The sequence below is a fragment of the Telmatherina bonti genome, assembly GCF_933228915.1.
Source record: "Telmatherina bonti genome assembly, chromosome: 22".
NCBI classification, from domain to species: Eukaryota; Metazoa; Chordata; class Actinopteri; order Atheriniformes; family Telmatherinidae; genus Telmatherina; species Telmatherina bonti.
The window spans coordinates 31599438-31622646 of NC_136631.1; the positions used below are offsets into that span (position 1 = coordinate 31599438).

At 39.7% G+C, this 23209-nt stretch overlaps 1 protein-coding gene across 7 annotated transcripts in view; it reads right to left on the reverse strand.

The window, feature by feature from the left end:
* The window catches only part of mark3a (MAP/microtubule affinity-regulating kinase 3a), a 61342-nt gene that overhangs the window by 35011 nt on the left and 3122 nt on the right, over positions 1–23209 (reverse strand). For all 7 annotated transcript variants that reach the window (XM_079262026.1, XM_079262024.1, XM_079262022.1 and 4 more), the window contains exons 2-6: positions 19796–19978; positions 18087–18140; positions 6956–7004; positions 5212–5277; positions 602–672 (exon numbers count right to left, since the gene is read on the reverse strand). In XM_079262026.1, coding sequence (XP_079118152.1) covers positions 602–672; positions 5212–5277; positions 6956–7004; positions 18087–18140; positions 19796–19978 — 423 coding nt within the window. The remainder of the gene's footprint in view (positions 1–601; positions 673–5211; positions 5278–6955; positions 7005–18086; positions 18141–19795; positions 19979–23209) is intronic.

The window sequence follows — 23209 nt, forward strand, 5'->3', positions numbered from 1 at the left end:
TCCAGACATGTGAAGCATAGAAGCTGAGTGCAGCTTCTCCATGTCCGCTTCTGACTAAAAATAACTAGAAATAATTTTTTAAAAAAAAGACCAGATCCACATAGCCTGAGGGGTCTGATAGGTTCATACCGGGTCAACAGATCTGTGATGTATGTTGGTCCTGAACCATTCAGAGCTTAATAAACCAGTAACAGAAGTGTAAAGTCCATCCTCAGACAGCCAGTGTCGAGACGTGGATTTATTTATTCATAATATTTATTTGTAATTTCAGACTTGCAGATGTAACCTGTCCTCGTTGATCTGATTTGTACATGTAGTCCATGTTAAACTTCCACATAAAAAAGCTGCTAAACGTGTGTTCCTATTCTAGCTGCTGATGGAAAACTGTCCCAACGACACCTGGGAAGGGTTTTGTCTTTGCACGCCTGTCAGTGGCCTACATGCGAGTCACGGCGGTAAGTGATGAGCGAGGAGGCCTGTTTGGACATTCCTCATCAGTCTGCTCTCCTTTGAGGTGGGACAGAGGGACGTGGTCCTGTCTGAAGCAGATCTGGGAGCAGAGGTGTGAAAGCAGAACACTGCAGGGGGAGAAAGCTGGTACCTGTCTAAATTTAGCTCTGGCCTCTTTTTCCTTCATTCTTCCGTGTGCAACCAGGTAGTCGAACACCTCTCCTGCAAAACAGACAGGACACGAAAGGATCAGAGACTGGGCGGAATGGAGGACAGACAGGATGTGCAGAAGACAAAGAGTCAATCAAAGCATATAGAAAAATAGATATAAATAAGTTTTCTATGCAGCTGGAGCGCACCGCCACCCATGTGCATGGTTTCAGGGCGTTGCTTGACCATATTGAGACGAGCTCAGCGTTGCTTCCTGAAGGCACTGAGCTGCTGTCGAGCGCTGTGGTCCACGCTTTCACGAGCTGCTGGCCTAAAAACGTGACTGCAGCTGCTCGTGTGCAGAGTTTGCTCATTCTGATGAGAAAAGTGAAAGTAAACAATGCAAGCAACAAAAGCCGCAATAAAAAAAACCTCAGAACCCTCCCACTTGCTCAGCGCTGACCTGCAGAGGTGGTTGAGAGAGTGTGTTCCTGTGCTTCAGAGCTCCACAAACGCAACATCTCATCTGCGTGCTCTGACTCAGCGGCTAAAGACAGGATGAGCCAGCGAACGCTCTGCATGTCCGAGTTAAAGGCCACATTGTTCTCGGGCATGAGATCAGAGGACAAAACTCAAATGTTAGCCAAAAAATGTGATGACACAAATGTTAGCATAAAAAAAAAAAAAAAAAAAAGAACTTCTGCAATGGAGGAAAATTAAAGACAATATTTAAGTGTTGAAATTTTACTAAATAGAAAAGCTGAAGCTTCTTCCTGAGTCAAACAACTGGGTACGTTTCGCTTCTGTATTCAACATGCAAGTTCTGCACTGATAGCATGTGGAAGATTTACATTCCTACCAAACAAATCATTTTACATGTAAAAGCTTAAAAATCCCCTTTTCTGTCTGCGGACGGACCATTTAATGCTGCAAAAAAACTCGTCTTTTTAATGTTTAGCAAAACTGACAGCTGTTTAAAAGCCTTGACTGTGGTATCCTCAAGCCTTGGTGCCAAAAAACATCCGATCTGCTCAAAATGATCCGATTCATCCCTAAAAGCACAACAAGCATCGAACCCTGGCCTCAGGCCTTTTCCTTCTCACCTCTAACTCACCATTTAGGGTTAGCTTTCTCATCAAGTTCTCACTTTCTGCAGCTCAAAACTGCAGGAAACTTTCTCCTCAAACATTCCCACCTCAACAGCACAAGCAAGCAGAGCTCCTAAGTCTGGACCCGTGTCACTTATTTTACTAAACACAGCATGTTCACCGTTGATGGAAACCAGTACAACGTGACTTCTGTTGTTCTTTGTCAGTGGGGATGTGAAGCTGACACACTTTGCCTTGCAGCCCAACGACACAGCATGAAGCTGTTTTCTGACGTTACAGGGTGAATTCCAGCTGAAGAATCGTTCTGTATGTCTTTTAATCCAATACAGGCCTTTATATCAAGCTCCTTCGGTCACTTTCCATCACAGTTTTACTACTTCAGCAGCTAAATGTGCCAAGTGTGTTTAAAGATGACGCACTGGACAATTTGGTGTAAAAAAACAAAACAAAAAAAAAACTGGATATTTCTTTTACTTGCAGGATTCTTTACTTTAGGTCCAAAAATCTGAATTTCCTTTTTGAAATTCAAAGATGGTGTTTCTGGGTCCGTATCTGATATATTAACAGTTTTGCTAAAATCTGTTTAAAAACAGAAATACTGCGGAGGGTGAGTAGTGGATATAGTGCATCTTTTATCCGAAGCGACTTACATGTGATCATTTAACCTAAAGACACGTCCTGTTGGGTGGGAGGAAGCCAGCATACCCAGAGATAACCCATCCCATAAAATAATTCTTATTGTCATTTTCACAAACACAATGAAGTTTTACTCTTGAACATCATAAGATGTTTAGTTTACTAGTAGTTTCTCCTCTGCAACAGTACTTTCAGCCCTGTAGGCAGACGAAGAGCAAAGCAGGTTTTCAACATGGAAAAATAAATCAGCGCATCATTTTCGTTTTTATTCGTCTGACCAGAAACATGTGACACTTTCCACCTGCCGTATGGTCACCTTGCAGTGCTTTAAGCTAACAAACTCAAGACCATGAAGTTTAAGAGGCGATTCAGCATGAAGCAGTGATTTAAAACAGATTAAAAATCTGGTACTACCATAGACTGTATATAAAAGATGGACGGAGTCTCCAGAGGTTAAAAGTGAAGCCTATGTGGAAGGGTATAAAACTGCAGTTCCCCCTTCATCCACTAGGGGCTGCAAAACAGAGCGAATCCCCATAGACTCCCATGTTAAAAAAAGACCAACTTCACAGCAGAAATAAACATGTTTACAGCAGAAATAAACATGTTTACAGCAGAAATACACGTTTACAGCTTGGTACAAAAATCCATTTTCGGTTTAATAGGTCAGGTTTACCTTCATGACAACTGTTGGGTGAGTGAATTTTTTTCTAACTCGCCCGTTTAAAAGCAATTTAATCACGAAATTTGACATATATAAGGGGCGTGTCCTTTTGATTGACAGGTACCCGGTCTCCCGCTTCAAGTCAGAATGTAGAAAAACAAAAGTTTTCAGCCAGTTAACAGCGTGACTTAGCTTTAGCTCACTTACCTCTGTTAGCTGGTTAGCTCCTGTTATCTCCAGGTTAGCTCGGTTAGCTCTTAGCTACAGCAAGCTCAGAGTTCGCTCGATGTTAATCATCCACTAAGATGCTCACAGCCGCCCTCTCAGCTCCACCTCTTTGCCCATATTTGTATTTTCCGGGCGAGATGACCCACATGCCCCTGCCAAGATGGCGATGGTAGGAGCCGCCCACCGAGCTTCAATTCAGCTCTTCAGAAACCTACAGGTGAAGTCATAGAGGCTCCGCCCATCTTTTTACATTCAGTATATGGGTACAACAGATCATCCAGCAGCATTTCATGCTTCACCTGTTGATGCCCTGCACTTCACAAGCTGCAACCTCTGACATCAAGTTCTGCAGAAACGTTCAAACAAAAGCCTAAATGCGCGGACTGCCTTTCATCGGGGTTTTCCTTTGGTCTTTTGTTACATTACGGACTATTACTGGTCTTCCAGAAAGTTTGTACGTTTAACATTATCATCTGAATGTAACGTACAAGTTTTCTGTAAGATCTGTTGTGCAGAGGAGCATGATTTCTGAGAAAACTAAAGAAAAATATTAGATTCAAGCCATTAAACTGTAAGGGAACTGGCTCATGATCAGACGCCTTCATCCCTGTGGTGACGAGATCCTGACAAGCTGGTCCTGAGAATCCGTCACTGCGACATGAAGGAGTACAACCTTTCCAAGAAACTGATGCCAAGACGTAGCTGTTGAGTCGTCTGCTTATAAATAACAATTATGAAATTAGGAAAAAATGACTGCTGAAGGAGTCCTGACCGTGAAGTCCCTGAATACAGAAATTGAAGCTCTTTAGTTAGATAATGAATGATTTTTTTCTCCTTGATGAAGTTAGGCCAGAAAGTCATACATACTGACATTTTTTCATTGGGTAAAAGGGGTAAAAACGTAAATAATGAATCCAGGCAGGCATTGAGTTTGTTCTGATATGTACAGAAGCTTATAGCTACTGAATAAACTGTGTTACTGACTTCCACAGAAACTCCAGACACAGCTGGCATGAACACACCTCACAGGTCCTCTGGCTTCCTCCCACCGTCCAAACACACGCATGTTAGGTTAACTGGTTTCTATAAATCGTCCCTAGGAATGAGTGTGAATGGTTTGTCGTGTCTGTGATGGACTGGCGACCTGTCCGGGGTGTACCTGCCTCTCACACCATGATTGCCGGGATAGACTCCAGCTTCCTGCGACCCTTAATCACAGTAAGTCCTTCAGAAATTAATATTTCAAAAGCGCATATATCAGGCTATTATAAGTGTCCGATTAAACCAGTTTATCTTATATTCCTGGTCATGTAAACCAGTTTACTAGTAGGGAAACAAGACACCGAACACTAGACCTGTTTTTGGCCAATCCGTGTGGACTGCAACGTCTGATGCCTCTTGAATCACGGAAACGAACATATTTGTCCTCACAGGATCCAGAAATCAAACTTATATTAGTCTAAATCTGTTTGTAAATAAACAGTCAAACTAAGACGATGATGTTTAAATCAGAATGTAACTAAATGTTTACTTGGATTTTAAAAAACGACGTAAATCAGTCCAGGTATAATCCGTCTGTATGATCAGAGGGGATGTGACAGATTAATGCAGGATTTATGTAATAAAACTCTCAGATGGAACGATATTCGTCCACGTTTCCTTTCAGGTGCAAGCAGAGCCTGCAGACGACACCACGCTCCCAACAAGTATCAATTATTAACAAGCACATTTATCACATTTGATGTTCATAAATTATACTTGGGACCTTGGAGGTTTTCTGCAGACCAGATTTGGTCTTCTGTGCAGAATCTTCCGTCATGTTATTTTGTTTTTCCGTTTCATTTCTAGTGTTTCTTAACAGGAGAGAACAAAGGCAAGCTGTGGGTTTGGTGCTCGCCCAGTTTCAAAATGGAGACGGATGGTCCTGGCTTTAGTTGGAGTCACAAACTAAACATTTTTACTGCGTAACCTCACCTCCGCTAGCGTACTCCATCACCAGGTAGAGCGTCCTCTCAGTCTCAATTACCTCAAAGAGTTTTACTGCAGGAAGGAAAGGAGACAGAGAAAAACAAAATCAATCATTTAATTATGTTGAAAAATGGGGGTATTTCTGGCTGGGAATAATTCATGGACATGAAAAGCAAAATCTGACTCCAAATAAGGAGTTTTAACCAGAAAAAAGTGAAGTCACGTGGATCTGTGTGTGTCGTGACCATGTAAGCAGTACAGTCCAAAGGATGGTTTTCTCTTTTTTTTTCCTCTGACTGAAGCAGCTCGGTAATATAAAAGACTGATGAGCAACTGAGAGCTGTTCGGCTAAATATAGAAAAGGTGGGATGGAAGACAAAGAGAGGGAGGAGAAAGAGATAAATAGAGAATATAGACTGGTGAGTGCCTACTATCAGCCTGGTTATTCTAATCACATTCCTGCAGAGGGAGAATCATCGAGTGAGGGGAAAGGAAATAAAATATTCATCATTGGGGAATCCCAGACCCCAAAACCTCATGCAGCAAGCTGCTCTGATGTGCGTTTTATGGAACATGCATGCATATTGCATCACAGAGCAAAGAGGGGGAGAAAGAAAATAAGTGTAACCCCTACAAACAGCATTTGGTTTATTAAACAATATCTTTTTAAGGATTTACAAAACCTTTAAAAAAACAAAACTATTTTAATATTTAAGTCAAATGTTATATGTAATATTTAAATACTTAAACTACTTAAAATAAAAATGGAATTATTAAAATATTGCATTTATATAAAGTGTTATTTTTATATTTTAAATTAACTACATTTTTATGTTTGAAAAACACTTTTCATTTTTATATATATATATATATATATATATATATATATATATATATATATATGTGTGTGTGTGTGTGTGTGTGTGTGTGTGTGTGTGTGTGTGTGTGTGTGTGTGTGTGTGTGTATGTATATGGATACACAGAGTTAATATTTAAATAAAATATAAAAATAAAACATTACATTTATTATTCGAGTAAAGTTACAAATATTTATATTTAATCTTTTCAAAATATTTCAATAATCATTAAAAAGTTATTCAAAAAAGTAGAAAGTATACCTGCAATAAAAGATGAACTTCATGCATAATATGAAGAAATATCACTATTTTTATCACAGTTTGCTGGACATCATTTTAGTTAAAACAACTGATATTTTCTCTCTTTTCATCACTATTTTAGACTGTTTAGAGTTTCTTTGGGGAAAACAGAGTACAATCAATTATTCATTTTCCATCTCAGGGATCTTTTTATTTTATTTTCTGCTACAGAGATCTACGTTGGTGTTTGTGAAGCTGACTCCTTGCTGCTGCAGTGGTTTAGTGTTTGTTAGCGTTTCCTCTTGGAGAAAGCCATGACAGTAGATGTTTGCTACGGTTTCTGGCAGCTTGCCTCGCTGAGATGATAAGGTTTAAGATAGACAGGGATTATGATCTACTGCTTGGGCAATCTCTGGTCCATCCTGGCTACACAAGTCCTTCACACAGATACTAATCTCCTCACACTGAATGTGTTTGCTTATGTGTGAACGGACGTGATAAAAGATGCACGAAGCAGCAGATGAGTGCATGAGGGTGAATGATGTCACTTTCAGTGCAAAGTTCTTCGAGTGGTCAATGAGACATCAACCCTTTGAATTGACAACAGCAAAGATCTAGAAGACAGTTTATTTCTATTGCAGGCGTCCACTTACCTATGTTGGGATGATTCAAGATCTTCATTATTCTGACCTCTCTGAATAGCTGCAACACAACAAATCAGGTGTCAGCACAGACATTTTAGGCCACAGCAATATTCTGCTCACATCAAATATCCATACGGTGCATGTTTTGCAATACAAGATGTAAATCAACCAATTAAAACCAGCGTATAATCTCCTCCATGATGATCAAAGCAGGACCTTTGTTTCTTTGTTGAATATTTTGTGAAAAAACAGCTGGATTTGTTATGCGAGGTGAATTTGTTGCTTTAAAACAAAGAAAACTCAATTTAGCAGCAATATGCACAAGGTAATTTACCTCAAAAGTAGTATTTACTTTTGTACAGTCATAAATTAACCAAATCTATTCCTATTCCTCTTCAAGATGCTGGCTCAGTTTCTAATTTCCAACAACCCAACATGATCCGTTCAAAGGGTCCAGTAGAGGATGTCGCTCCGGCCATCAGCCGTGTCACGACCTGCTGATCTAAAATTAAGCTGTTTTAACCACAAACATCACTGTCTGGGTTAGAGACTCCTCAGAGAAAGAGGAGATCGGAGAATCAGCGAGGACAACTGCTGTCCGGATCGAGGACATGTGCAAAGAAAAGCCCAACAGACGGCTCACAGCTAAAGGAACCACATCTCCAACTTCAGCTCCCCGGTAAACGTTACAAAAAGCCAAAACATCCAGATTTAAGAACAGCTTTTTCCAGACCATCACCCTGATGCACCATGACATCAGCAGCGTTTGACACCCACTATAGAAAAACTTGATACATATGGATTTGGTAAATACCAGGGCTGTGACGATATGCTTTTGTCCCGATTCAATTCCGATTTTTTTGGGTGCCAATTCAATCTTAATTGTGATTCTCACAACTCTTTGCCATTACTGATTTTTGTAGATAAAAGAAAAAAACAAGTATAACTTCTTTTGCTCGTCATTTTTCTTGATTTCAGTTTGGAAAAAATATCATTCTGCTGCTATAATGCCCAAGAGGACACATAAAAAGGTCAATTAAAAAAATTACAAAAATTTTACAATGAATTATATTAATTTGGGGGAAAAAAAAAAAAAAAAAGATTTTTTAACGAAAAAAGAAATTGATTTTAAAATTGAAGCAAAAAATCATGATTTTTTAAAAATCTTTCTATTCAATTTTCCCACCCCTAAGCCAGACCATCATTCTGCTGCTATAATTCCCAAGAAGACAAGTAAAAACATCCATTAAACAATAAAAAGACAAAAAATTAGTGGATTAGTTTTATTAAAAAAAAACAAAAAAACCTTGATTTTCGAATTAATTTTCGAATCAATTTTCCCACCCCTGGTAAATGCTTCTGTTAACGCTTCACTTGGACAGTGATCAACCCATCCGCACAAAGCTAATCATTATATTCAATTTTGCTTTCTAACTCTACCTGTACATACTGTACATTATCTTATGCAACAACAGTACAAAAGTACTGTACAACAGTACAAAAAAAAAGTCAAATTCCACGTTTGCGCAATCATAATCTAATGCTAAGAATCAATGCTTTATCAGGTATAAATGTCAGAAATCCCAGGTCTGTGGTCGTGATGTAAAGCTCTGAAATCTATATTTATATTAATATAAGCAGATATGTACAGTGCTCTTTAAATGTGTTCATCCAAAATGTTTACAGCAGTTAAGTTTTAAGGCCATAAATAAGTTTAATAGCAATATCTGATCAATAAATACAGAATTAATGTTTTCTTAAATTAAAAATTCTGCAACATTATGATTTTAGTTCAATTTGTGATTAAATGATCACAATGAACACAATCACATCTATTCTTATAATTAAAAAACCAATTTAAATAAAATATTTTCTTTGAACCAAAGTAGACTGAAACACATTCAGTATGTTTTACTTTAAAATGTTCACATGATGAAAAGAAAACTGAGAAAATACATTTTTATATGTGTCAATCTTCCTTCAATTTAGAGTCTAAACGTAAGCCACATGTCTAAAATTTCACCAAAGTTTGATTTGCAGATGCTTGGTGCATGAGCTAAAATTCCTGTGAAGTCCCGTCCTGTGAGGTATAAATGCATACAAAGTCATGTTTTTCCGGGGTTGTCTACTCACAGCTTTTTAAAGCAGTTTTTCCTCATTTACCTTTTTAATTGCCACTTTTTAACCCTTCCAGATGGTATAACAGCAAAATGAGCCTCCACTCTTTCCCTAAGGACACCAGACTTTGAGTTCCAGTGGAAGCGCAGAACACCGAGGACAGGATTTTTGGCGACCAAACATAAAGGTATGCAGTCGGCATTTCAAAAATGTTGAGATGCATATCAGTCCTAAAAGTAGACGACTATTGGCAGCGATTGCTGTGGCGCCACAGGAAAGAGGATGAGAAACAACATGAGGAAATGGAGGCGCTAACGTCGTAACAGGAGCGTCAAACCAGTCATCTGCACCACTTGTTAGGAGTCCAGTGGTTTACTTCATCACCAGAGGATTTACACCAGGTAAAATGTCTTCAGCACACATCAAGCGGCAACCTCTGGCGGTAAAAAATGAAGCCTATGTGGAAGTGCATAAAACTGCAGTTCTCCCTTCATCCACTAGGGGCTCCAAAACAGAGCAAATCCCCATAGACTTGTTAACAATGTTGCACTTCGCTGTGTGTTGCGGTATTCTAGATCCTGCGCCGTGCACTAAAACTGTAATGCAAAGGTCCTCATTGTTTAATCCTTTCATAAATGCAGAGGTGGCAACTCCTGGTCCAGAAAGTAAAAGTCCTGCCATGTTTTTGGATCTACCTGTACATTTAGAACAGGCGTTTTCACTAACAGGCTCATTGACCTGGCAAATAAACTCTGCTCATTAAATTCAGCTGGTTTGGTGACTGGTGGGAACAGCTGTCGGACTGGACTTTTACTTTCTGGACCACGAGTTGCCACCTCTGCATATATTTGAGCCATAGACTGTATATAAAAAGATGGGCGGAGCCTCCGTGACGTCACCCGTAGGTTTCTGAAGAGCTGAATTGAAGCTTGGTGGGCGGTTCCTACCATCGCCATCTTGGCAGCGTCATGTTGTCTCGCCCGGAAAATACAAATATGGGCAAAGAGGTGGAGCTGAGAGGGAGGCTGTGAATATCATGGTGGATGATTGACACCGAGCTAACCCGGAGATAACCAGCTAGCGGAGGTATACGGGCTAAAGCTACGTCACATTGTTAACCGGCTAAAAACCGCGGTTGTTCTACGTTCTTCTTACTTAAGCGGGAGATCGGGTAGCTGTCAATCAAAAGGACACGCCTCTAAATACGCCAAATGTCAAGATTAAATTACTTTTAAACGGGCGAGTTATAAAAAAAAATTCACTCCCCCAACAGTTGTCATGAAGGTAAACCTGACCTGTTAAACCTAAAATGATTTTTGAACCAGGCTGTAAACATGTTTATTTCTGCTGTAAACATGTTTATTTCTGCTGTAAAGTTGGTCTTTTTAACATGGGAGTCTATGGGGATTTCCTCTGTTTTGCAGCCCCTAGTGGATGAAGGGGGAACTGCAGTTTGTTGCACTTCTGCATAGGCTTCACTTTTAACCACCACGAGTCCTGAATAACAGACATTTTCAATATTGATCAGCTGTTGACTACACCATGCTGGCTTCCCTTCCATAAAATAACTATGTAAGGCATCAATTTTTCATGAGGCATTGGTAGTCGGTGCTTCTGACGAACAAATTGTAGCACAGAACAGCTAGAAACACACACACAGAAACCCAGAAACACCTCCAATTGAACACATACAGTGTGCCCACTATTTTCAAATTATCAGGCTGAGAAAAAAAAGGTGAAAAAAGAAAACTAACTTCTTGAAAATGAGCTAAAATTTTTATTTCCTTTAAATAATAATTACTAAAACTTTTTTTTCTTTCTTTCCCAAATTAACCAGCAAGATGTTCCAGCTGCAGCCAGATGTGGTTCAAATGGTTTATTTTGTTTGGGACAAACAAAAACTACAAATCAAGTTTATTTGTTCGCAAGATTTATAGTGTCAATATTTTCCCATTGTGGACAAAAGTTTGACTTTGTGCTACATTTTATTGTATGAGAAGTACTTTAAAATTTGATCATTTTTTGTGAACATTTAGCTGAGATCATCAATGCTTGTTTGTGCTTTAGGGCTCTAATTAATCTCTTCATCACCAGCGGATGGTGATAAGAGTGTACTACTGGATCACCAGCAATGCTGAAGAGGAGAAAAAAAAAAAAAGTTTTTTGTTTACCTAAAGTAGTTTATGAAGAAGGTATGTTTTAAGAAAAAAAAAATAGTTAAAAAAATGACATAAAAAAGGAAAAAAACAACTAAATTATGGCAGAACAGCGAGCAGAGTCCAAGCTGTCTCAGCCTTGTGGTCTGAACCTGCACTGCTGGTGTCCGCCTGAGAGGCAAACAGCGGGTGTTGCTTTCTGCTCAGCAAAGCTCTGCACGCCAGGCCGCTGAAACACACAGATCCACATGTCTGGAGAAAGCGGCTGCTCGTCATGTTTCATGATGACCCCTCTGAACCGTCAATCAGATCTGTGCACGCTGCCGTGCACATGTTTCCGATCAATTAAAGGTTCAAAGAAACTCAGAACTGCATGTGTTGTTTCACATATCAGTGAGCTGATGAAATATTATCAGGAAAGTCCAGTTTGAGTAAAAATCCATGAGACTAATGGATTCGGAGGATTTCTGCCACGCAAACGTCCAACATGAGGAAATAAACATCTAGAGCTCAGGTTGTTACACAGGGACCCAACAGGACCAGTCCAACGCTGCGGCAGGTTAACACTAGTTTACGCTCCGGTTCCCGAGCTGCAGCACAGCAACGTGATTTTAAACTGTTAAAGTTAAAAGCAAGCTATTATTGGGGGTGTCCTGATCTTATCTTAAAAATGACATCGGGACGATGATCGAGGCTTTTGATTGGCCTGCATCAGGTTCACAGAGTATAAATACGTTGTATAAAGTAAATTCTTTTCATAAATAAGTCCTGAGAATGAATGCCTTAATGTCAGGGCTGTGACGACATGCTTTCGTCCCGATTCAGTTCTATTCCAATTTTTTGGGTGCCAATTCGATTTAAATTGCAATTATCACAATTATTCGATATTGCTGATTTTTGTAGATTAACAAACAAAAAAAAAAATTTACAAAACTATTTTTGCTTGTCACTTTTCTTCATTTCAACTACAGAAAAAACAACACAGTAGCCAGACCATCATTCTGCTGCTATAATGCCCAAGAAGTTTAAAAAAAAAAACAAAAACAAAAAAACATCAGTTTTATAATGGATTATTTTTATTTATTTGGGGGGGGGGGGGGGAATCAATTTTAAAATTGTGAAGCAAAAAAATCCAGATACTCGATTCTTCAATTTCATTTCCGCCCCAGTATATATACTTTATATAATGTCAGTGGTGGTCTGACAAATGTAAAAATGCGGTTGCCATGACGATCATGAGATGTTTCACAGTTTGTATATATTTTAATTTTACAGTTTGTTATAACTTTTTATTTTTTATCTTATCAAATAAAAAAAATATCAAGTGTTTTAATACATATTTCTATTCAGGCCTATGAACTGGTTATAAATAAAACAGAGCAATTAATTGATTAATAGGGAAAATAAGACTATTTTCCAAATGTTGCAAATGTTAAAACAAAAATAGTAAAGAGTAAGATTTTTTCCCATAACCCAGCAGTCACATCTATATACCAGATAAAAGCATTAAATCGAAGGGGGGGAAAAAATCTAATTTCCAGGCTTGACAGAAGAAATTAAACCAGTCATCTTCCAGTCTGCAGAGAACTAAAGGGTTAACTGGGATCTCTGGTGAGGGAGGTTTGGAAACCTTGCTGATAAACTGAACCAGGAAGAGAACTGCTGCAAGCAGGGGGGGAGGAAGAGGAAGAGGAGGAGGCGAGGAGCTGCGCTGGAGTGGGATTGAGGTCTCACGGTCATTACACTTTCTGCCCATCATTATAATGAAAAGCTCAGAGCAGCAGTGGAAACCTCTCCACCGCTGCTCTGAGACAAACTTCATCTTTCATCACGGCCTCGTGAGAAGCTGACACTAAAAACAAAATAAATAAACCCGTTTGTTTTGTCACCGATCGATCGCCAAACTTTATCTCTTCAAAAGGCTTCAACACCATCACATGAGCACCAGCCTGCCTGAACGCTGGAAGGGGTTTGGTTGGGAGGAAACATACGGAGAACGTGCAGAACTAGTCAGGGGGAGGGCGAATTCATCACATCATACGGATATCAGGTCAAGGAAGCACACCTGCTCCTGATCCAGCCATGAAGCACAGCTGTCCTGGTTACGCAACCCGCCTTGTGATTGATACGAGCACCTTTAGGCCACGGAGCTTCAGACGGGAGGAAAACAACAGTAGATGCGACAGTCAAACATCTATTTGGAAAAATGAGTTCCTGTCGAGTAAAATGGCCTGAAGCACCAGAGATTCCTGCGGACTAAACATGAAGTCATTTCCTGGAATTTTGTGTTTTTTTAATGAACTTCACTCCCAGCAGGTTGGCATTTGGTGATGAGTCACAGCTGATCGGATCACAGCGCTTGGAAGTTCAGCTGAGGAAGACGAGGTTGCGTTGTTTGTTTGGTTTTTTTTTACTGCAAATGGCCTTTTCCTTTCAGCTGAGACAGAAAACCTCCTGAAGACCATTTTTCATCGGTACATTTCGTTTAGCACAACCACTCAGACTCACTTTGACTCCTAAAAGCATCAAGGTTCGCTCTCTCATCTGGACAGTCAGGTTAAATAAATCCATCCCAAGTCAACAACCGCTCTGTTCACTGTTTTGGGTTTCCAACCCACAATTTTAGACAAATCCTTCGCTACTCGGAGATAATCAGACTTTATCACCTGGTTCTCCGACCACTTTTCAAGGCTATGGATGCTGGCGGGAGTGCAGCGCCTGATAAAAGTTTTGTCTGTGTGACGTGGGAAGATGCACTATGTTGAGGGAAAACAGATATTTTCCTTCACACAAAGAAAAAAAGATGTTTTTAAATGGTTAACAGTATGAACAATTAACTACTTAAAAATGACTATTAAATAACCTGGATTTTAATATCTTACAGGAATCAGACTTTTACAACATGAACAAGTCTTTCACGTTAAAGGCATAAAAACATCTACAACGTCCCAACCATTATGCAGAACCATTGTTCTTTTAACAAACGATGTAAAAAGAAATGGTTTAAGAAAAAGGTTCTTCCAAGTCTGGTTGTTTTCAGGGAGAATAATCAGTCTGATCTGCTGCAAACAGACTCCGTTTGGAGAAAGTCAAAGCAGATTTTCACCACCAAAAGCAACTCAAGCTACTAGAACGCGCAACATTTTAAAGCTGGATCATGGATTTCCAGTTCTCATCTCCCCAACAAAGTCAGTTGTGCACCTCTGTCCAAGCAGTGATGGAGAAGCTGAAACACGGACGTTCAGTTGAGAAAACTGCCAAATTAATGCAAACATGAAGGCCAATACAAGCCACTGTAAAAAAGAAAATCCACATTCACTTTTCTCTCATTTAAATAGTTGCTAGCAGTTCCACCTTAAGCAGACCCCTGCAGCAAATCTCCAGGAACGTCAGATAACAATGCAGCGGATGCAAAACAACCGTCAGGAGCAGCTCGATTCAGAAAATATACAATTCCTCTCATCTTGAAGTCCGTTATTTGCTTCTAAGGACTTCAGCTGCATTTCAACCAAAGCCTACTGCAGTCAAACTGCTTGTTTTTTCCCTGCATTGGGATGCAGATGACGTCAAGTTTTTTTAACTTGAGAAATGCTAAATTTGGGCCTTGAAAAAGGAGGAAAGCAGTGCACATAAATTAGATGCCCTGATGTGGTGGAAACAGAAGTTTTCCTGCTTCAAGCAGCTGATCGGGCTACTCAGTTCAGACCTACGAGGACTGCAGTCCTGCAGCTTTTCCATGTTTCCTGCTGCAACACACCTTAAAAACCTGCTGGATAGCAGCTCTCACATGACGGCATTGATTAGCCCTGAAACAGATCAACAAGTTTCCAACATATTTAGAACCATGTTACAGGTTTCCACTTGGAAAGCAGCAGTAGTCTGGAAGTCACGCAGTGACAAATGATGAATAGTTTTCTTTACACATTGAGCCGATCTGAATAGTAAACCAAAGCGTGCCGTGCCTAAAGATTCCCACCCCTAATGTTCAGTGGGTTAATGCCGTTTTTTGCATTTAAAACCAACTAATTCCTGGCTATTTTATTTCCTGTTTTTATTTGTGCTGTTTGACATTCAGGTGTGCAACATTTTAGTCAGCAGTTTAGCCATTTTGATGAGCTGCAAATAAATAAAATGCTTCTTTATTTAGTCATCCAAAAAAGTGATGCGAGGCAACTATTGTTATGAGATTGAGACAAATTAAAAAGCACCAAATTAGTTTTGTCCCACCGTTTAAAAAAAAATTAAAAAATTTATATATATATATATATATATAAAATAAAACTATTCTCCAAAATAGAATAAGTTGAATATAAGTTAGAGTTAAATAGAATACATTTCATAATTTGTCAGATTTACCCTGTCAGATTTGTCAGAGTTTAAAGAATTTTTTTATATTATATTACGTTAAATTATAGCATATATTTCATTATATTTTATTTCATGATATTATATTTCATATCATAAATAAATGAACAAATAAATAATTTAAAATCCTACTAAATGTTTAAAAGCCAGAACGTAGTTTTACAACTACCAGACTGGAGCAAGACCAACTTGCTCAGTCAAAAGAGAAAAAAAAGAAAAAGAAAAAAAAAAAGCAGGTCTTATCTGCTTAATACTTTGAGGGGCTTTAGTCTTGTTTACTCTGCTAAGAGGGTCTTCATCTTGCATCATATTAGTAGATACTGGAGCATCAGACATTACTGGGTCAGCTCACTGAATTTAGCTGGGGAAGTTTTTTTTTTAAACAAAAAATCATTCTTATCCACAATTATGATGCTTTTAAAGTTACATAACATTAAAAAAAAAAACATATAGAGACTAAAACATCCTCAGTTTTATTATGTATGTATATATATATATATATATATATATATATATATATATATATATATATTAATATTTAGCTCAGGTCATTTTCCCAGGCTGAAATAAGACAATAGTGATATTAAAGCTTTATTTAGAAGCAATTAATGGCTAAATAAATAAGCGGGTCTGATCAGAGACTAATCTTCAGCTTCTCTTTACATATAATCAAGACTTCCAAGAGTCAAGCTCCCTCCCCGATCTTTGACCACGATGACAAGAGCTTTGCAGATGCCAGCGACAGATGTGGACGTCAACTCGGCTCAGCTAAAGGCTGAAAATAAACATTTAGGCTTTAGACAGACACATGCACGCACACACACACCATTAGCCTCCAACCAATTCACTTACATAAGGATTCAGGACACAGCAGTGCAATAAAAAGGTAGCCGATGACGTTCAGTCAGCTGCTTCAGAGGATTAGGCCGCTACTTTTCAATTTTTCTTATTTTACTGTCACAAATCCTAAATCTTTACATCATCCTTCATTTTCAGGCTATTGGACCCTTTCTCAAACAACTTTCAGCGTATACTGGCAATAAAAAGTGGCTGTGGAAGGTTTTTGGCAGATTACACAAGCTGGGGGACATTTTCAGGACATGAATGAAGTTATTGATCTTAATGTGCATCATTTGGCTCTTTATGTTCAAAACATTTATGCTTAGAGAGGAATTGTGACTAATTCTAGGAGTTTCTGAATAATCAGATGAAATGGACCGATAAGACTGTTGTTCATGTATGAAGAATGTTTTCTTGTGGAGGTTGAAGGTGAAACAAGAGGCCGTGTTTGAAGCCAGGACCAGAAGGATCACTAAACATGAGAGACACACATAAAGCATGAATCCTGCAGGATTAGGGCCTGGCTTCATGAGTTCCTCATCCAATCCTGTCAGGATTTCCTTCAACTCAACCAGAACAGGAACAAACATGTTTTTCTATAAACGGAAAAGTGACAGGTCGGGTGTCATTTATGAAACAGGACTACAAAGCATCTATTTTTCCTCCAGCGTGCTCCACTTCCAAAAATAAACATAAAGTAGTCAAAATCTCACGTGGAAAAGCAGAAGAAGGGAAAGAAAATCTGACAAAACAGGGAAGAGTTTTATTGGCCTTGACTGTGATAAGGCAGGAGCAGAAAAACAAGGTAGTGACAATGAAAGCCCGGCGCTTTGTGCTTCTGCTGTCATGACTCAGTGTTTTTCTGTCGACGTCGTGTCACAACCAGCGCCGGAGAGCCCGGGCCTCCCAGATACAAAAGCCACAATCAATGGCGCTCTGGAAAAACTGATGGAAAACCACTAACCGACCGCTGAGAGTGACGAGGGAGAGCGTGGATCACCAGCGATGGCAGCGGCTGCCGCTTTCCACCTCGGCCTCCCTCATCCTTTTTGACGAGCTAAAAAAAACCTCCAGATCTGCAGCAGCAGCAGTCGATACCGCCCCAGCTTCCCCGAAACCACTTCCAGGCCCGGGAGGCAGAGCCAAAATGCACAGCGGCGCGGATCAAACACAACTATGCTCACATCTCCCTTGCTAATGAGTGTACACCAAAAAAAGAAGGGAGAAACTGTGTTATGGGCAGCTCATTTTCAGCTCGCTGCTCAGTGAAACTGCTATTCAGCGAACAGCAAAAGGAGCATTCACACGGGCCGAGTAATTTGCATTTTAAAAGCAGACCCACTTCCTGAGCTGGTTGATCTAACAAGGGAAACAAAACTGTCCCTCCCAGATGTACGACAGCGGGGCGGCATGAGGAGAAAGCAGAAAATAAACCTCCTGAAGGTCAAAGCATCAAAACAATCCAAAATGTAAAACATCCATCCGTAATGACAATAAATCTTTTAATTAAAGACAAATGGAGCTGAATTATTTTCACAGTAAAGCAGAAAAAAAGAAAAGAAAATTCCCTTCCTGTTTACTCAATAATCAAGCTGTCGCGCTGCATGAATCAGTAAATGAGTTCTACCACAGCAGAGATGAAGAACTGGGAGGTAAATTACCTTCTGAAGGCTGTTTGGGTTCAGCTGCATCTTGTCTATTATCTTAATTGCCACCTGTGGAAAGAAAAAAGGAAAATGAATGGAAACTCAGTCAAATGGGACGAAAGAGCAGAGAAATATGGAAAAAAAAAAAAAAAAAAAAGCAAGACGTAAAGAATTTAAAGCTCCATTTATCATTGTGATCAAATCAAACGCTTGGCATGAAGTGGTCCTGCAAACAAAGACTGGGAGCCTGGAACCGGGCCGACGTGGAGCCAGCAGGAACAAGCTTTCTGATGCCACGCAGCGCAGGTCTTTTCTTTATTACCACTTTCTTTTTACGGTTATAAACTGTCCAAACACAATCAAGCTTACAAGAACACTGCCTCGTAAAATGGTCTAAAACTGGCAGAGCTTCAACTTAAATCAGGAACCATCTAATCACAGAGCAGGTAAACAAGATTATACCACTGACTAAACAGTCAAAGTCAGCAGAGACGGTTTCAGAGACTCCGTCTTGTGCACGACGCTGGTTAATGAGGTTCACGACCTCTGCTGTAAGCCTGAAAACTACGAGCCAAAGAATATCATGCACTCCCCACTTGGATCCGCTCATTAGCGGTTTGAGGGAGCTGTGAACGCTGATGCAAGTGTTTCGAAGAAGACTTTTAGTGCTTCTTATGTAATGAGCTCAGGTTTCCCTCCAGGCGCTTTAACTTATTTACTTAAGCAGACAGAGACCATGTCCGAGCAATGCTGGTCCGCGCTTTGTTGCCCTCCATGTCCTACATTTATTAACCCCTAAAACTCCAAAACTGTTTGGATATTTTTAATCTACCTGGGGTTTTTTTTTTTAATCTTAAAGCTACATGAAGAAATTTCGATCAGATGTGTTTTCAGGACAGCTCAGTTGTCAGGTTACGAGGTTAAAATGAAGGTCAACCAAAACAACGGCACATTATTAATGACCAAAAGTACTTTCTCTTAAGTCTCGGCTGTCAGGTGAACAAAATGTTGGTTGTTGAAATAAACAAAAATTATGTACACTTTTTTTTTTTTTGCTTTTTAGTTTTTTTATGCTACCATCCTCACAAAACCAACTTCGCCTCAGTTCGTTTCTGCTGCTAAAAACATCTTCTTTGCTTTATTCCAGCCAGAGAAGACCATTATTTTAGCACTTTTTCCGACACACACAGAACCTTCTGCCACTTGTTCATCTTTAGCCGCTCCTGGTTGGACATTTTCATCAATTTAAACTCTGATTGGTGGAATGTTTGACAGGAAGTGGTTTTATCATAATTTCCGACATCATAACAGAGGCCTCTCAAAAACACAGTAGTAATAGTGATATTTTTAATCATGAAAATGGGTTAAATAATAGTGTTACCATGTGGATTTACCATATAGTGCAGGTATCCTCAGTCCTGGTCCTTGACAGCTAAAGTGCTGAAGGTTTTGCCCAGCTACAACTCAGAGCTTGACATGAAGCTCTGCACAGTTGGTGTGTTCAGAAAGGAAACTTCTAAAACCTCCTTGAGGAGCAGGACTGAGGATCCCTGACACAGAGTCTGAATAAACACGATGTTTTTGGGCTGGATTGTAAACCTCCTGGACCGGATGTAAATGCCTGGGAAACTTTACAGACCACCTAAACATCACAATGTACACTGCAGAGTTACACACTACCCAACGTTTATGTTTATTAAAAAGAAAGAAGAAGTGCTTTTCACCTCTCTGCCGGTGGGGATGTGCCGGGCCAGTTTAACTTTGGCGAAGTTGCCCTTGCCAATGGTTTTAAGCAGCCGATAGTTGCCGACGTGGGGCTGCTGCGGCTCATCGGAGCTGCGGGATCGAACACCGGTTCGACTGGAGCGGGTGCTGAGCTCGGTCCGTCCGTTGCTGTGAGATGTGTGCTGTGGAGAAGACACGTTGTTAGACATGAAACATCTACACGGATCAGATGTGACTCATGTTGACCCACTCCACTCAAAGCGAAGGCAAAAAAAAACCTGCAGATATTTATAGTTCTGCGTCCATCTTTTCTCCCAAAAGCTTCACAAGAGACTGATCAAACCCTTCTCCTGCCATCGTTAAGTTCTGGAATTAAATCACAGGCAGATGAAAAACAAGCTTCTCTAACCCCCCCAGAACGACCTGGATAGACTCGCCTCCTCGCTAGCACCCTCCTAGCATGCTGCAAAACTCACAACCTAGTGAGGAAAAACAGAATCCAGCTCTGAACTGGAGGACGACTCCGTGGGATCGTTTCCATTCTGTCATCATCATCATTAGTTCACCTTATAATTAAATCGCCACCAGAGGAGGCAATTCCTGGTCCAGAAAGTAGAAGCCCAGTCCGGCAGCTGTTCCCACCTGAAACCAGCTGAATTTAATGAGTAAAGTTTAATTACCAGGTAAACCAGCCTGTTCGTGAAAACACCTGTTCTAAATGTACAGGTAGATCCATAAACATGGCAGGACTTTTACTTTCTGGACCAGGAGTTGCCACTTCTGATCGCCACCATTGATAAGTTTTGAAGGAGTCTTCATATTTTACATAGGATTATGGGCAAACAGATCAGCGCAACTCACACATGGAACAAAAACAAACCTACATAACATCTGTGTGTTACCGCTTGTGTTGCTTCGTTATTCCTCCAGACTTTCTCGTCAGATTTTGTCTTAGTTTGCTTTAAAAAAAAAAAAGAAAAGAAAAAAGGCTGAAGTGTCATTGCAGACGACGCTCACCAGCAGTAAATCATGACATAAAAGGTGGAAATCCTTCACGTCTCTCTCACCGTCTGCAGGATAACCAGCTGAAGTAGAAGCTCTGAACTGTCACGTGAATGTTAACCTTCCGGCCTAAGTGTGTCAGACAAGTTCAGCAGCATTTACTTATCAAACTATACAGATAAAAAAAAAAAAAAAAAAAAAAAAAAAAAAAAAAAAAAAAAAAAAAAGCTTTTAGATGAAAATTTCTGCTCTCTAAACATAAAATGGACTGGCAGTAAGGTTGATGTGTCGTCAGAATGCTGCGGCACGTCTTCATCTCAGATATGCGGTCTTGTCTCCTAACCTCCGCCATGCTGGAGGTTACGCTTACAGCAATGTGGGTTTATCCGTCTGTCAGCAACATAACGCAAAATTTTATGGGTGAATTTTGATTATATTTTCAGAAATGGAAAAAGTAACAAGTGATTAGATTTTGGGGGGGTGATCCAGATTACTGCCTGGATCCTGTTTCATATATTCTTTTCCAGAACATTCTTCATTATAGGGATAATTTTGCCTTCTAACGGAAATACCTACAATCATGGCCAAACAAAAAGACAATGTCATGGTGGAGGTCTGCAATAGGGCTGCACAATTAATCGGATTTTGATCGTGATCACGATTTTGGTGGCCACAAATAAACAAACCTGATTGCCAACGATATTTACATTCAAAACTCGAGCTCTGCTGCAGCGTCTCTGATCCGTCAGGTTCTCAACCAGCAGTCTGCCGACCACCAGGGAGCGAATGCGTGGTTAAGGCTTCATTAAGCTGCCTAAATACCCAGCACGCACACCTTTTACCAGCAACCAGTTAAGTATCGTTGGATTGGTTGGATATTTGGGGTCCGCATTTTTCCTGTTGCAGGTAAAATACAAAATATTTATTGAGATTATATATATATATATATATATATATATATATATCTCAATGAATAATCGTGATTATTATTTTGGTCATAATCGTGCAGCCCTAGTCTGCAGTCCAGAGTGTTTGTCGTTTCCAGTATGATGTATGTCTTAAACAGCAGTTGTTGCGCTAAACAACAACTGGAAGTCACTTCAATACCATTTTTGTTATTTAGCTTCTGGAAAGAACCCTCCCAAATCCAGGTCAGGGTCATGCAGCCTTTAACATACATTTTCTCTGAGAGAAATCCGGAGTTAATACGCAGGATTTATCTATTCTTTACAGAGCAGAAGAGATTAAGTTGAAATGAGAAGTTTTGTTGATTTTATGTAGTTGCTGTATTATCTTATAATGATGACATAAAAAATTAAACTTAGAGATTTAAGAGGACTGTTCATGTTTATAAATCAGGATTATTTCTACAACAATAATCAAAGCACAATCATGACATTCGTAGCTACAACACCAGTTCAGATCACGTAAACCAATCTGCATTTTAATGGCGCTAAATGGAACAAACAAGCCCCCAAAAAATGTCAACTTCTGCTTCAAAATGTCCCCTAAAGTTTAAAGGGACAATCAATAAAAGCAGTCTGAAGGAAAACCTGTCACCACATTACGTTTGTTGACAGAGTTTAAACAAAATCCTATTTTTCAGATGGAAATTCTTTAAACTGGTTAAGTTTTCACCAGTGACTGTGAACACAACCTCTTCAGGCGACTTCAGGAACGCCTCGCTCTTTGCATCTTCATCACGCGGATAAAGATCCGCGGTTGTGACGTCAAGCGAACAGCACAGCCGATGGACACATTGATTTTTTTTGGGTTGCTGTGCTCAAAAAAAGCCCCCATGTGTTCCAACAAGAGGAAAAAAACTCCCCCGATAGATACTCCATGTGACCTCAGTATCGACTGGCCAACTGATGCCTCATTAACCGGTGCTCTGCATCCCGCCCGGCTCTACCCATCGCCCCCACCCAACCTACCTGACCCCATTCTCCCTGCAAACAAGGACAGACATGGCCATATGACGACGAAATAAACCAAGGTGGAAACTGAGAATATATGACAAAATGTGACCCAAATACCACCACAAGACAAAATCACTTCAAAATTACTTTAAAATAAACTTTTTTTTATTTTAGCTCAGATATTCTGAAGCTCCTTAAACCACATTAAGGTCACTTTAAGTCTCTATGAAGCAGCACAGACACTTTAAGTCACTACAGGAATATTTTAGATCTCCAACTGTGATAGCAGTGGAGATAAAAATATCCCCAACTAGGATAAGGTCACTGTTGAATACAGCGGGCAGAAAAAAAAAAAACAGAAGCAGCCACCTCTGGGGACATTAGAATGAGGCTCTGTTTGCATCCACAATAAGATCTAATAATTATACAGATCATACTTTAAAAAGAAGAAAAAAAAAACAAGAAAAAAAAACGAGAGATATAATTTCCATT